Source organism: Corvus cornix, chromosome 1 (genome assembly GCF_000738735.6).
Source record: "Corvus cornix cornix isolate S_Up_H32 chromosome 1, ASM73873v5, whole genome shotgun sequence".
Classification (NCBI taxonomy): domain Eukaryota; kingdom Metazoa; phylum Chordata; class Aves; order Passeriformes; family Corvidae; genus Corvus; species Corvus cornix.
The window spans coordinates 10,643,401-10,659,485 of NC_046332.1; the positions used below are offsets into that span (position 1 = coordinate 10,643,401).

At 40.1% G+C, this 16,085-nt stretch overlaps 1 protein-coding gene and 1 long non-coding RNA gene across 4 annotated transcripts in view; one reads left to right on the top strand and one right to left on the bottom strand.

Annotated features, from left to right (window-relative positions):
- The window catches only part of LOC109144584, a 30,805-nt gene extending 20,278 nt beyond the window's left edge, over positions 1-10,527 (top strand). Inside the window, exon 2 of the long non-coding RNA XR_002045442.3 lies at positions 9,790-10,527. This is a non-coding gene — a long non-coding RNA (uncharacterized LOC109144584). The remainder of the gene's footprint in view (positions 1-9,789) is intronic.
- LOC104689424 (SAM domain-containing protein SAMSN-1) overlaps positions 8,305-16,085 on the bottom strand; it is an 82,562-nt gene continuing 74,781 nt past the window's right edge. For all 3 annotated transcript variants that reach the window (XM_010399531.4, XM_019285968.3, XM_010399532.4), the window contains one exon: positions 8,305-9,553. In XM_010399531.4, the coding sequence (XP_010397833.1) occupies positions 9,348-9,553 (206 nt within the window). In that variant the 3' untranslated portion in view covers positions 8,305-9,347. The remainder of the gene's footprint in view (positions 9,554-16,085) is intronic.

Genomic DNA, 16,085 nt, shown 5'->3' on the forward strand with positions numbered 1-16,085 from the left:
CTGTAGTCACGAACTGTGTTCATGTTTGTAGCTGAGCTTTGAAAGCACGCACCCATCAGCCAGGGAAGTGACTCTTACTTTTTTATGAATGCTAGTTGTTCTTTTTACTGCTGTAATCCTGATGAATGAAACAGTGTAATGCATTTTTGATGTTTGGTGTAACAATGAAGTGTTAAGTAAAAATCACCTCTAGGAAGAATTAAGCACTCAAGTAGGATGAAGCCGTGAGTCAGGATACTGTAATGTAGTTAAGAGTCTGCAGTTTTCAGACTACAATTGTAGGCAAGTATTTCATAAGCCTTAGGGACACAGGTGAATTTTACCCAGAAAACAAAGCCTTTTCCCACAGGTTTATGTCTGGTATAATTATGTTCTAAAGTTCTGGCTGTTTTTTGGGTTTTTTTGTTTGGTTGGTTTTTTGGGGTTTTTTTAATATTCTGTGAGCCTCAGTAGCACTAGCACTGGAAAAATTTCTCTGTAGCACTGAACACTGTCTGCCTACAGCAAAGGCAAAGTTCATAAAGGACAGAGAAAGCACAGAGCCCGTTAACCTTCTGAGAAGGAAGGTGTGTTTGTACGCGCCGAGAAAGCAATCTTTTTCCGCCTTAGGTCTTTGTACAGTCTCCTATGATTTCCTTCTAAAGAGAGAAGACACCACTGTAGTCATTTTGTAACTATCATCAGCTTCAAAAAGGCTGTAGAAGCATCTGGCAGGGCCAGAATTGTGATTCATCATGTCAGCCACTGCCTTGCCCATTATTTTTTAAGAACTGAGTTAAACGGCCTCTCAAACACTGACAGCTTGGATAGAAGCCTAACTCAATGGCTGGTGGCTGGAATGGCCACTGCAGAATGTCCTGCAAAGTGATCAATAATCCATATTGGTTTTTTGGGTTTTGGTTTGGTTTGGTTTTGGGGTTTATTTTTGTGTGTGTTTCTTTTCTGGTTTGTTTGCTTTTTTTTTTTCCTTTAATTTTTATTAACAATGTAAGGATTAACTTCTGAGAAAACCAGCATTTCTCTAAGTCGAGGGATTCACCTGTATTTTCAGGTGTGATTTATAATATTTAATGCCTCTCTCACAGACCAGTATGTCAGACTTCTAACCACTTGCCTTTGCTTTCTACAACATTGATGGCCTTTTGAGTTAGTGATGCTTGTGCAATTCCAGATGAGAGCTCCCAGTGCTCACGGGGTACCACTTCTTCCTGATTAAGCAGAACAAGTGAGCACCTGATTGACTTTTACCATAAATGCTGACATTCTGCTGCCAAAGGGGAGAGGAAGGAAAAAAACCCCTTTGATAGTGTTTAAAGCACACAGGCCATTTTCAGCAAGGATTTCCATTTCAAGAGATTTGTTAGTGTAGTCTTGGATTAGTGTATGCATCGAAAGCTTTACTTAGGAAGATTTTCATCCTTTGAGTCACACACACACCAAAGCTCTTTGTTGTTCTGAATCTATGATTATGTGCTGAATAATGAATATTTTTAAAAGCCTTATGCAGCCACACTGTGATACCTTGACAATTTCAGCCAATCTCTTGCTCTTTTTTTTTTTTTTTGACATTTCCTAACATAAAACTTTTAGCAAAGACTTTTAGCAATTTAGAAGTTCTTTGGTGCCAGGCAACCGAATTGCTGAGATGCTGATTTAAAAGAAAATGAAAGGTATCTTACGTTGATTTTGTTTTAGAACAAGCTGACTAGCTGCAATTGAGGTTAATTGACCTTTATAATGGATACACAGGACAGTGCTAAAGCTGTATACATAAACTGCAAGTTTATTTGATAGCAAATTGTGTTAATTGACATTCATTGTGCATCTTTCTGTTGTTTATTGCTAGTTGCTCATGTGAATAGTTTGTTGATATTATAGATAGGACAAACATTTGTTTCAGATAAATAGGATTTTCAGTTGAATAGGTTTTAATTAAATGATCCCCTGTATTCAATTTTGAAACTATGAAGTAATGTACAGTATGTACCTAAACCTCTTATCTAGGATCTTAGATTGTTGAATCATGTCTCACACAAATTTGTTTATTTTTGTCAAATAATGTCTAATTTCTCTGCCAGTCGGGCAAGATTTAGGTCTTTTGCCAGAGTAAACAACAAAATTACAGTGTTGGAGAGACTGAATTTATTCAAGAGCTGTAGGTGACTGGTCTGCATATGCTCATGCACAGCTCCTGTTCTGCTGGACACTCAGCCATCGTTTTCCTTTCACAGACCTCACTAAACAACTGTAGTGCTGACCCATCTAGCTACAGTCTTCATGCTTTTGACAACATACAATGGTTCTGATACCTTAACTACTTGTTAAATATATCTACAAATTCAGTCCAAACCAGTCAATTTCCCCTTTTTTTTTCCTCTAATGAAACTAGCTGACAAAGTCACTGGTAACACAGCCCCTTCCACTGATGATGGCTTTCTCTCCACTCTGAAAGCAAAATGAAAAAGCAACCCCTCCAAAGCCTTTTCTAGGTCACAAAGCACGTTTTTCTTAACCAAGCTAAAATAAGCAAAGATTGCTATTACATTTTGTCTGAAAAATAAAGCAGAACAAAGGCAGGTAGATGTCCTGCAGGCATGTACATACAACTGAGTGGTGCTCAGCTATTAGTTAGCTGTTGTGATCTTTTAGCTCCTTCTGATACTTCAGCGCTCTCTTTAAATAGCCATGTAGCTCAGAACATGAATAAGGAAGTATTTGCTGTATATTTTTACCACAGAGACATTTAAAGAGAAATAACTGTTCTTGAGTAAGTTACATTTTATTTTAATATGTTGGTGTAAATAATAATAGTCATTCACCTCTTATGTTGGAGATGAGAACAAACTTAGGAGGCAAAGTAGTTAGGTAATATACAGAGAGATTTCTTTAAAAGAGTGCAAGTTTCAGTTTTGCTGTATTCATTTTTCTCTAAAGTGTTTTTTTTCCCCACGAGTGGCTTTCTATTTCCACTTCTTTTACATTTGCGCTCTCTAAAGTCTAAGGTTATTGCCAATAGTGTTTTGAGAAGTGCCTTCCCTGGAGGATGTTTATTTGATAGGCAGCAAGGGACTGCTCTCAAATATGATGGTAAACATTTTAGAGAGATTTGTGATACAGTGTGCACCACAGGCACAAAGACCTTGTTTCTTTTCAAAGATAAGTGGCAAAAGGCTGGGGCCTGATTTTCAGCTTTGGCTGAGCTAACCAGCTGCAGGACCAGTCACTGAGAGCTGCACTGGGTACTGGGCATCAGAGCAAAGCAGGCCAGTAGTATCCAGATGAGGTGCTTCAGAAACTGGGAATAGAAGCAGCACAGGCTGTCTGTCCTGGTGGCAGAGTATACACTGTATTCAAACTCCACCCCAAGTCACTGAATAACCCTCAACACTTGTATGTTTGTTTGCATTCAGGGTAGCTACAATTCACAGTTTGGTTCCTTTGCAGGAAAGCTGAAGCTTGGGAAGGATTCAGGCTGAAGCCTTCCCGTGCCCTCCCCCCACCCTCAGTCATGACATGGCTGGTAACCAAAGGATGTCAACCAGCTTGGCCACAATCTGTCAAAATTACCTGATGGTCCTGCACAGTGCTGACCTGTCTCCATGTCCTAATGCTGAATTTTACAACACCTTTGATGTTCCACCCTAAAAACCTGTGTATGGCACACAGCATGAGAGCTCCTCCAGAAACCATGACTGAGGAAGAGAGGGAAGTATTCTGGATTGGCATGGGGAAAGGACCTTAGGAGCTGAGGACATGTGTGCTCTGCCCAGGGAACACACACACTGTAGGACACTGGCCGGGCTTAAATTAAGCACCCAAGGTATGTGAACTGTTAAGGAATACCACTTGCCCTCCAGCCCTCTTTTCCCTCATTTGTGTACGACTTCTTGGAACAGGCAGATTTTCTGTGCTCTTGCTGTCAGCAGACAGTTCTCATACCTTGCAGAGATTTCTGTGTGTTTCAGACCTAATTCTGCCTAGCCACAAAAAATAAAATGACCATCTCAGACCCTCCAAGCCTATCATAGATGTCCTCCCACCTGTGTCCTCCTTCTAGAGAATACATACTTCCCTGAATACATAATTCATGTTCATTGAAATGACTATTTTTTATGCATACATGATGAAACTCTGTAGATTCAACAGCTGTGTTTCCCTGAATTTGTTAGTTTTCCAGTCCCTTTTGCCCATGTGTTTGTAGTGGCGTTTGTTGGCCTTTCCTAGACAGGAGAAAATAGAAGGTTTGACACCTTCTGTTGGTCTTGCAGTGAACAGACCAGCCCTTCTTCTACGATCAGGTTATCACAGAATCATAGAATACTTTGGGTTGAAAGGAACCTTACAGATCATCTGTTCCAACCTCCAATCATGGACAGGGACACCTTTCAGAGGAACAGGTTGCTCAGAGCTCCATCCAACCTCACCTTGAACACTTCCAGGGATGGGGCATCTACAACTTCTCAGGGCAACCTGTTCCAATGCCTCACCACCCTCACAGCAAATAATTTTTTTCCTAATCTAATCTGAACCTACTCTCTGTCAGTTTGAAGCCATTCACCCTTGTCCTGTCACTCCAGGCCCTTGTAAATTGTCTCTCTCCATCTTTCCTGTGGGCTCCCTTCGGGTACTGAAAGGCCACAATTAGGTCACCCCAGAGCCTTCTCTTCTCTAGGCTGAAAATTCTCTCAGTCTTTCCTCACGGGGAAGCTGCTCCATCCCTCTGATCATCTTGATGGCCTCCTCTGGACTGGCTCCAACTGGTCCTTCCTGTGCTGGGAACACCAGAGCTAGGTTTAGTTTAAGGGTTGTCAGCCTGCAGGAAGAATTCCAGCCTGTGCCTCCAGCAAGGATTCCAGCCTGTGCCAGTCCTGTGGCAGATCCTCAGGACAACAGAGGCAGATGAGGAGCTGCAGGCTGATGGGTTCATCAGGTGATACTGGGGACATACAAACTGAATGCTCCATACAGCCATATTATAGCCTCTTCCACATTCTCCTCAGTCGTAGGCAAAAATCTGCTCATTGCCTACCAGGAACTGAGGATCAGGGACACAAATGAACATCTCATGGCAGGAACTCTTAAACCCAAGGAAATACTTGTACCATCCTACATCACCTATTCCTGGAGCCGCACAGAGGGTCACTGCACAAAGCAGTCCTACAACATACACAGCCAGCACACATCAGAGCATGATGCAAATAATCTCTTCAGAGGCTAACATAGCCCAAATCCTCGTCTCTGAGCTGTGAAAAAGAGGCAGAGTGTTTGCCATGCTGTTACTAGACATGTTGAGACCGTTTCTCTCTGACATAACAAAAGGCTCAGGCATCTGTAACACTGTGACTCAGTTGCACAACTGCCATCAGAGCTGTTTTAGGACAGATACCAAGCTGCCATTGTGACCCAAGGCACTGGGTCAGTCTGTGGCATGTCTTCCTTTACCTGTTGACCACAGATCAGTGCATGTTTGTGTGGGCAGAAAGAACTGTACTGACCTGGACTTGATGGAAAAGCTGATTTCCAGGCAAGGGGCAGGTTGTACTCATCCTGTGAACACAGTGACATCTAGAAACGTGCCTGTCTGTTTCACAGCACCCTTTTATCCTTTTTTTCTTTCAATATTGCCTTGTTATCTCTGCACCAGCCTTCTTTACAAATGGGTCTACCAGTGTGATGCAGCTCCATGACAATGCCAGAAATTATTTCAATTGCCACTGCGTGGGAGAAAGTGCTACGGTATAAAGGCGCCCTTTATATCACAGCAGGTGAGCTGTGGGCTTCCTCACATCACAGACCAGACACTCAGTGGAAGAATTGGTGAAGTGTGGGATGGAAAACTGAGTGGTAAGGTGGGTAGAAAATTGGGTGGACTGCTGGGCTCAGGGTTGTGTGAGTGCTGCAAAGTCCAGCTGGCGGCCTGTAGTTGGTTGAGTTCCTCCGAGATGAATCTTCTCCAGAATTTCCACAGAACTGTCCATGTTCTGCCTTGTGCTGCCTGTGCTCACAGGCACCTCAGCAAAATGAAAGCAAACCTCTCCTTGTTGGTATCCCCTACATGCTGCATTTATGCACTCTGACTTTTAGAAGTGTTGTTACAAACTCTGGAGAGCAGGACACTGTCTCCCGGGATCTGCAGGCTCATCCACATGGATCATAGGGCTGTGGCCTGGCACTCAGCTCCCTTCTTTGATGGTAGAGCAGCCCTCCTTTAACGTGATGCCAGCTATGGATGGCAGTCAAATGGGGCTGAGCATGGGGCAGCACTGTTAAACACTGCTAACTTTGACCAGAAATGGTTTTGCTTTGGGAGGAAGGGGCCTGCCACCACCTGAATTTTTTTTTTTTTTTTTGGGGGGAGGGGTGGGTCACCAAAGTCTTTCTGAGTTGTGGCTTTCTGCTGTGGGCAGCAGCAGCACACGTGTCAGCCCTGGGGGAGTCTGCTGCACCTGCACTGCAGCCCTGTGCAGCCAGGAAATCCCCACTGCCTAAAGGCTAGAAGGGCTGCCCTCCTTAGCTTTGCCTCTGCTGTTACTGACTGGTTTTGCACCTCTTTGTAACTGCAGGGAACAGGCTCCAAATAAGAGATTCACCAGTGTTTTAGTACTCCTTAATTGTAGAAGAAGGTTAATAAAAATGAAAAGGCACATGACACTCTTGAGCAAGTGACAGAGAAGAACAAAACCTCTACTGCTTTCCTCTCTTCCCTATCTCAGGGAAATTTTAAAGATTACTCAAAAGTCACTCAGATCTCCACCAGACTTTTTCCAAGAGTTCCTAGAATATTCTTTTATTCAGACTACCCAGCACTTAAACCAGTTGGAGAAATGCTTCTGCTTTTACTAACAGTTTAATCTGTGATCAGTGTGATTGATGAGACCACCAAGAGACGAAAGAAAGTTGGGTCTGCTTCTTGTAGGAAACACTTCTTTTTTTCTTTGTGTCACAAAATTTCCTCATTTTTTTTCTCAGAACAGAGAGGAAGTGTCTCAGTTTGAGATCTAATCTGCTCTGCCTTTGCAGGAAGTTACAAAAGTCTCAAACAAGCTTTCAGTTGATATATTTTTCTAAATAAGAAGCCCTGTGGACAAAGCCCTACTGATTAGAGACTGGAGGTGTTACAGCTCATGCCCTTCATTCCCAACTACTTAACTTTACATCAGTCCAATAGGCAGAATTTAATTCCTGTAAAACAAAGCACCTGTTGGGTATTTCGCTCAGCTTTGCCTGTCTCACTGCAACTAGCTAGGGAGGCCTATTTTCATTTGCAAACCTCTGCAAATTAACATTTCTCAGAGTATTTATATCATGGTACGGCTCTGGTCTCTGTGGTTGTTAGTCCTTGACCCAGCTGACTTAGCTGCTTCTTGACAGTCACAATTATATTTAAGCTCACCTCAACATACTTTTACAGGTTCAGCCATTTTGTAGATGTCTAGGTAGAACCTGAAGACTAAGTGCCTCTGCCACAAAGGCCAAAAGATAAGGCCCTCTCAGAGGAATTCAAGCTGCATTTAGTCCTTCTCTTGAATGAGGAGATGATAGAAGCCAATCCAAATCCATTACTTCAGAAGTCATATTAAGTAATGTCAGTACTGCATGTCATGACACACTACTGGCTGGAAAAGCATTAAGAAACAAATATAGCTGCTTGAAACAAGTTCTCACATCCTTCATCCCACCAAGTGTTCTGCATCCCCACCATGCCTGGCAGTATGGGGTCATTGCTGCTATATGATGACATTTGTTGCTGGTATGAAAAGTACATTAAAACCAGAAACAAATCATAGTAGCTCCCTTTCTGGTTTATTTTTCTAAACACCGTTTATTTACTCCAAATCTTTGAAACCTTACTAATGCAATTTTCTAAAATTGCAATGTTTATACTACAGCCTTCAAAGCAGATCTGTGCATTAAGAGTCTGACAGCAGTAGTCATTTGAGAAGTCATGAAAAGTACAGAAAACACACTGGGGAAAAGAAAAAGAAAACAAAAGGGAGAAAAGCTTTCCATTTGTTTATAGCTTCTTCAGAAATACTCTTTTCGGGGTGGAACTTTCTGTGTTTCATCTCTTCTGAAGGTGATTTTCTTTCAAGCTGTCAGCAATATGTGGAAACTTTTTAACATAAATGGGAAATACCTTAAATTATAAAAATTGTGTGGCTAATGAGTGAGTAAAAAGTCTCTCTATTGATTTGATACACAGATTATTATGCATGCTAAAAATGCTCAGTGGAGTTGCCATTTACTGTGTTAGTCTTAGAAGAGAGCAGTCTTTGAAATGTAATGACCACATTAAAAATCAAGTAGTTTTTAAACGGCTTAAACACATGATTTTGTTTATTATTGAAGGAAGTACTCTAAAAGAAGATAGGCAGTTAAAATGTGTATTCCAGTGTGAAATATAATGGGAAAAGACAATAAAATCTCATATGAAAGACAATCATGCACAATAACCATGTTAGCTTCCAAGTTTTTGTATACAAACAAATACTCTATTAACAAACTTCACACCACACACAAAAGGCAACATCTTCACAAAAAGTTATCATAAAAGCATAGCATTGATCCTGATTTTTTTTTTTTCTCTGAGGTTGCATTCTCTGTATAATGCTTGGGACAAATGAGAACAGGTGTGAAAAGAACCATAAAAAAAAATTGCCACTGCATAGGCCGTTCGGTTGGCTCTGTTCATCCACAAGATAAGGACCACAGAGAGCTGAATTCAGATTCACCCTGCAGTTCTCTCATGCTTCCAGGCAAAAGTACAGGAAATGACAGTCTACTTTGGAGCTCGTTTTGGAGAAAAGTGGTGTGAAACAGCTTCAATATTATAGAGAACTGGCTTGGTACTTTTCAAAGTCGGGTGTGACTGTATCCACCTTTTTGTTATGATGATATAGCAGTGAAAATACATTCTGTATATAAATCAGCAAAACAGCTGAAAATAGAGACAGTGTGATTAATCCATATATTTTTAAAATAAATATGTACAATATTTACATTTTGGACAGTTCCAGAAATAACATCTCCAGATTATGAACACTACCTAAAAAAATTTGTTATTATTATAGAAAATGCATTTGCTGTACAAATATTTATAAATACTTTTGTATAAACTTTTTCAGGGAAATACCTGTGGATTCATAGAAAAGAAAAACATGAAAAATTCTTATTATCAGTTAACATTGAGCTATCAAGTATCCACATATTAAACAGTTTAGAGCATCATGAATCAGACAAAAGTAGATTTTCAGTGTTGAGAATATTTTGTGTCCTGCTTCTGTGCCACCATACTGACAAATGTGATTGTTTTTTCTGAAAATCTGCAGAAAAGCAGCAGGACCAAATCAGTTTGACTCACTGATTGTTACTGACTGCACCATGTCAGACAGGGCTTCTGGGTCTGCTTCTTCTTTACCATTATCTGAATTTTCTGATGAGATGTAGCAGCCGGAATCTCTTGGACAGTCATTTAACTGTGATTTGTCAAAGCTCTCGTGAGGGCTTAAGTTCTGTGTCTCCTCACCACCCTCACTTTTCTGCTGCTGGTCAACTAGAAAGAACAGAAAAAGAAAGAAAAAATTGCCAAAATAAGTACCTTGGGAAAGAGTTGAGATAGCAGCATGACTGATCTTGAAGAACTTTGGAAACAGAGCTGGTAATCTACACATGACTACATCAATATCTTTTGTCCATCAGAAACAGAAACCTCAGCATGAGAGAACTAAAAATATGATTACACGAGTGTAACATCTGAGTTGACATTGAGGTTGGTCTTTTTCCTTCTAGGTGTTTCTCAGAGATGAATGCTGGAGGCTTTGGCCTGATCCTTTATGCTGAGGTCCTTCAGGCTGCGCACAGGTGCAGCAGTCACCGTGCATGGTCACCGTGCCCACAGCAGAGACGGAACCTTTCCACCTCCCACGCTCATATATCCCAGAGCCTGCTGTCTGAATTAATCATGGAGCCCACTGTGCCTTGTTTATAACACACTGCACTATAGATCTGTGTCTTTTGAATGCAACCCCCAACATCTCATGTGCTCTCTGCAGGGAGAGAGAATGCGCTGGCCTTCAGAAGTGCTTGGCACCAAGATGTGGTAACGAGCTTTTCTAAAGCACTGAGCTTTTCAGCAGGAGTGGGTGGCTGATGGAAACTTCCTAAGCTTAGCTTGATATCCAGAAGGTTATTTTCCAAAACACAGAGACCTCAGAGGAACCTAAGATGCCTAATTTCTGCTATATGGTTTCTGAACTCTGTTCCAAAACTAAGTAGAAGCAAATTATCTTGCACATAATTTGTCCTTGTTTAGCCGTGGTACGACTAATCTGTTCAAATTCAAAAATCTGCAACTCAGTGATAGTATCAACAGACCTCTCAAGAAAAGCTCAGCAAGACAGGACATACCTGTATATCATGACTCTAATATGTACTGGTTTAAAATTTCCTCTTCCTGTTTTCTGGCTGTGAAGTACATGTTACTCACAGTAAATTTCTTAAGAAAATAAACTTCAAAATACAAATCTTTCCCTTTCCAACTTCTTTTCTTGTGCTGTTATCAACCTCCTGTAGCTGTAGTTTTACTTCAGACTGTGTCTGGCTTTCCAAATAAAGTATAGGGAACACATCTCAGAGGAAACAGATGGTTTTGCTCCAGATTTTCAGCCCTTCAGAAAAATGGTACCTTTTTGCTTTTGCAAAGAAAGTTCCCTTCTTTCACTTGATTTGTTACTCCATGGTTAAACAGTCAGCTTTGGATCTTTAGTCATATTTAAACTGTCTCAATTCAAGTTCAGGCAGAATGGAAGTCCTAAGATATTAAGGATTTAGTGCTGTGTCAAAATCTAAATCTATTTTAGTTCCTCGAGTTTTAAGATTTCCACAAAGAACATTCATGCCAACTTTTGTTTCAGTTTTTGAGAATTATAACATCTGGTAAAATGGGAAAGATTTTAAATTTGATTTTTTAATCTTGTACTGAATAAGAAAGAATAAATTAGAAATGAAAACCTGAAATATTTCACTCTTTTAGAGCAAAATGGAACAGCTGGAGAGTTTCTTCTAGACTTCTTTCATTGTGTGAGATATCAACAAACTTATTTCACAAAGCATTCTGATATACTGAGAAACAGTTTGAGGTCTTGAGGGAAGTCTTGTACATTTGTTTGGCCTGATTAAATCTGCTTAATATTTTCTAACTTCCAATTGCCTAAATAAATTGAAAAACTAAGGCGATATTTGAAGAAAAGAATCCAAAGCCTCAACTTCATTATTTTTTAATAAAGTCTGAGGGTATAGGCATAACCAGATGTATTTAGAAGAATAATAAAAAAATATTACTTTAAATATTTTCCAAGGAATAGCAGTTCCACCTTGTTCCCAAATAAATTAATGGTTAATTGCACTTGTGTGGAAGAGTACACGTTGGAGCAAATTTAATTGATATCTCTAACTGTTTGATCTCCTTCTCACTTTACAGAACACAGTTTGTCATGTCAAGTGTTATCTCTCTCTTTGCAGGGAAAATATTTGATCATGTAGGGTCCAATTGATTTCTGATTGAAGTCAGGAAGGAATTACAAAGGCATCACACTGGTGAAGGTATTCCTGCTGCTACTGGCAGCACAGAAGTAGTTCAGCACAAATAACAGTGATGCCCCAGTAAAGCCTTGTCCTGAGTGTGTCTTTAGCAGCACCGTCCCACCAGGGCAAAGGGAACCAGGTCTTGTGCAGCACTGGGAGCCCTCCTGCTCTGCCGCCTCCCCCTAATCCCCTCAGCCGCCTAATGCCGCTTGCTGCCTTTTCATCTGCTGCTCCGGCATCATCTGCTGCCCTGGCAAGCACTGACCTAAAAAGTGCTAATCCTGTTTACATTTTCAAGGTCAGAGAGGAGCCTCCATCCACTTTGTTTGTTTTACAATGGAAAGAAGACCAAGTAACCAGTGGATTAAAAGGAAAATGCAGTCTCAGTCACTGTATTAGTGCCTTGTAACTGGTTGTCTAGATAATCTGAGAAGTTCCTACATGAACAACAGATCCTAAATTTTTTTTTAATCAATGTCTCCCTAGCGTGTTTCAGGGGAAAATGCACAGACAAGACTAGAACTGAGATTTCTTTTTTTTGAATCTGAATTTAGGTCAGTTAGGAAAATAAGAAATTTCTATTTAGAAAACATACATATATGTAAAACTTCCTGTAAAACTAGTTGAATTTTCTTACATGAAAAACTGAAAACTGAAACTATTCAGGTGTTTGAGACAGTAAAAATGTTGTATTTTCTATTTTTCATTCTAAGCAGAAAAAGTTGGAAGAACACCCCTCCCCCTCCATTTTTATGAAGAAAAGACTGAAAGCAAATTTTGGTGCCTTTTTTTCTCTTTAAAGCAGCCTGAATATTATGCAGTAACTACTAAACCACTTGAACAGGATGCTGAGTATTATAAATATACATAGCACGCAATTTTAGATATTGCTTCATGAGAAAAGCAAAGCAACTTTTGCTCTTTTTCTGATTTTTTTTTTTTTTTAAGCTTTTGGCTCTTCTGTTCTACGTAAGTCCTTTCTCTAACACATACATGCTCAAGTTCCACATTAGGAAAGGTAGGTTTGCTGCCTTAATCTTTGGATATCAGAAGAAAGCTACGCTGCACAGAAACCAGGAATTGATAAAATTGAACTGCCGTTAGATGTTGCGGAATCATCAGAAATAACTATCTTATCAACAAATGGAAGTCCTATCATTTTTCTACTGTAAAGCAGTTTCACATAAGATAAATGGCTCTCAGTCACTGTTGTCTATGATATGGCCAGAAGAGCCCAAGATATGCATCATTTTGACACATGTATTCCAGTACTCCTTTAGATGGTAGGATAATATTCAGACTTCTGAAAAAAATGTGAGGCCTTTAGCCTTGGTAAGAGGTGTGTGATGCATCTCTTATCTTCCTCACTATTTGGACCTTTAAAATGAGTTTTTGTTATTCAGTGACTTAGATATGCACAACACGTGCAAGGATAGGTTTCTTTTTTCCTTCACCAGCACCTTTCCCCTTTCTAATGAGGTTAAAGTCCTGATTAGGGAAGCACTTTAAGCTTGGGTTTAAGGGAATTCAACTCAAGAATGCACAGAGGTCACACTGACTCCTGTGCGGTTATGTCAGTTTAAACCAGATGAATGGCAGGAGGCTTAGATCTTGTCTTGGACAAAAAGAAGGTCACCCAAGAGCAAACCAAACTTCACGAGTGTGCCCTCTGAGAGTTTGCCTTTGTGAGTTTTGTCCAGAAGAACTGGGCTAGGAGCACCGTGCTTTAGGCTGAGTCACTTGCCTGCCCTCCTGGGAGGTGCAGCGGTGCTGTACTGAGCAGAACCTCTCAATAACTAAAGAGAATCACAAAATCACAGAACCACAGGATAGTTGGAACAGACCTCTGGAGGTCATCTGGTCCAACTCCCCTGCCAAGGTAGAGTCACCTGAAGCAGGTGATGCAGGAATGTGTCCAGATGGCTTTGGAATGAGAGAGGGAGACTCCATGCCCTCCCTGGGCAGCTGCTCCACTGCTCTGCCACCCTCAGTGTGAAGAAGTTCTTCCAAGGTGAGCTGAAACTTCTTCTGTTTTAGTTTATGGCCACTGCTCCTTGCCTGGTCACTGGGCCCCACTAAACAAAGTGAGACTTGAAGGATGAAGCCAGACCTCCTTTGTATGTACACAGGCCATGTATCACCTGTACCAGTTAGACCATCTAAGTGTGAAACTGAGATGAGAACTCACAAAGCATCAAACTCAGAAAGGAACATTTTGAACCAGTTAAGGGCGATAATTCTTGAAAAAGACACAGAGAAACCTGAAGTGGTTTGTGCAATGCTTTGGGCATTGAAAAAACTAAATATTTGTGGATATTTACAGACATGCAACTTAAAATGCTGCATTCACTGAAATCAGTGGCATAGCTTTTGTGGGAGGGAAAAGTTACTGAACTGATGTGAGAACTTGCGGTGAGAACAGAAATGAGAAGCTTCTTTTTTTATCTAAAATCTGGAAACAAACAGATGTGCCTGAAAAAAAGGTGAAAAATACTAATATTCATGCAAGGATGAGCTTCCTTGGGAAATCTGGCAGTATTATGTCCAGGCCAATGAGTTGTACCACAGTACAGAAAGGGAGACTGTCTTTGAGCACTGTTTGACCTTGACACGATACTGTGTGATCCCATGGATTGAAAGGGACTGCCCAGTGTAAAATGACACTCTTCGTGCCTGATTCTCACATAAGGAATGTGACTGAGAACTGAAAGTCGAGTCCTTATCTATCTCCTATCTTACTGTCCACGTACGATAAATAAAGAACAAACCTTATCTGGTATTAGTAGTGGAATTTAGAGTATGATCTGCACTTAAATATGAAAAGTAAGCTAAGGAAATGGATTAGGGGAGATAAGTATAAAATATTATCCCCCAAATTGCACATATTCACCTTTTGGGGTTTTTTCCATAAAATGAACTGTATGCACATATCCAATGAAGTCTCATTTTTCTTTAGTTCAGAATAGCTTCGGACTAATGTCACCCACTGGACTTCAGGGATGAACCTCTTGATTTAAATCATCTATGTGAGAAGGAATCAAGCCTATTTTGCACACACAAAAACGTGTGTCCTGGGAAGCGGTCAAGAAAAGAAGTTCCAAACTTCTTTTATTACTTTATTCATTAACCATCCAGCAACTGCTTCACTTTAAAAATAGCATCATACAAAAGCACAGACATCCATCTCCTGTCTGGAAGCCATCTGGGAGAAGAATGGAAAGTTATTAAGAAATACTTTATGAAAAAGCCTTTTTTTTTTTTTTTTCTCACAGAGATGAATTAACGGAAACCAAGAATTTTGCCCCAAATATATAGGTCTGACCAACTTCTAGAAAATCTAAAAAGATACCTGAGAAGCGGGGAAAGGTCATGAGGAGCTTACAAGTCCTTGTAGTTCTAGGGTAGCCTTGCTGCATGAAGTACTTGAAGATGATGAATTTGGGCCTGGACTCCCAGGAAAGTTAGAAAGAAGATAGAGCAATACTAGGAAGGAAAATTCTGCTTAAAAAACACTATGTGGTAGCATTTGCTAAATAAAAATTACTTTTTTAAATTCAGGGTATAAGATGGGTAAAATTTTTTCTTTCAAATTCATTCACTGTAAATCACATGTAAGATTAAAAAAATGGCACTGCCAGAAATCCTGTATTTTGCATGGTTGTAGGCTGCACATAATGTGGAAACTACTGCTGCAGGTCTTTTGGTTTGAAAACTCAATAAATGTTTATTCTGCAAAATGAATTATACACCACAACTATGTGTTATGAAGAAATTACTTAGTATAACATACAATAAATATCAAGAAAAAGCCAAGAAATGAAAAATGAATTTAAAGCCCTGTAAAAACCTCTGGACATCTCACAAGATCAGATTTCATATGAAAGAAATATGAAATCTTGTTTTACTACATTTATAGGAGGATCTAGTAAAATGAGGCTGTGTTCCAGCACACTTGGCTGTTCTGAATAATAGCAGAGTCACAAAAACTCAGAAACCCTTGTATTTCAACTCTGGGCCATACTTGACACTCCATCCATTAATCAAACACGTGCTTCATGGAAGCATGAATGGATTGCAGAGACATGGAAGTCTTCCAAGCTCTGTGAGAAAGACAGGCTTAGAACAGTAAATACAGTCTATGGCCTTAGCTTATTTTTTCATAAAGCAAGAAAGTGAACTTTTTACCCAGAAAGTGCTGAAATTCTATCTAGAATGCTCTTGCCCAGTAAACAGATTACTTTGTAGCTGTGGGTAATTATGCAGCTCACTTCTAAGCAGTGCACAAAATCAATTTTAATTAAAAAATCATTTATGCTGGGCTGAGCCCTGCCCATTTAGGAAAAAAAAAATATATTGACCCAGGAAAGTTCAGTCCAGATGCAGAATTCACTTTCACAGTAGCACCCAGCTCTTTCAACCCAATTTTCCAATCTGATTGACAGAAGGACAAAGAGGTCAAATGATTCGTACGATGCATGTGGAGCTTATCCACAAGATCATCT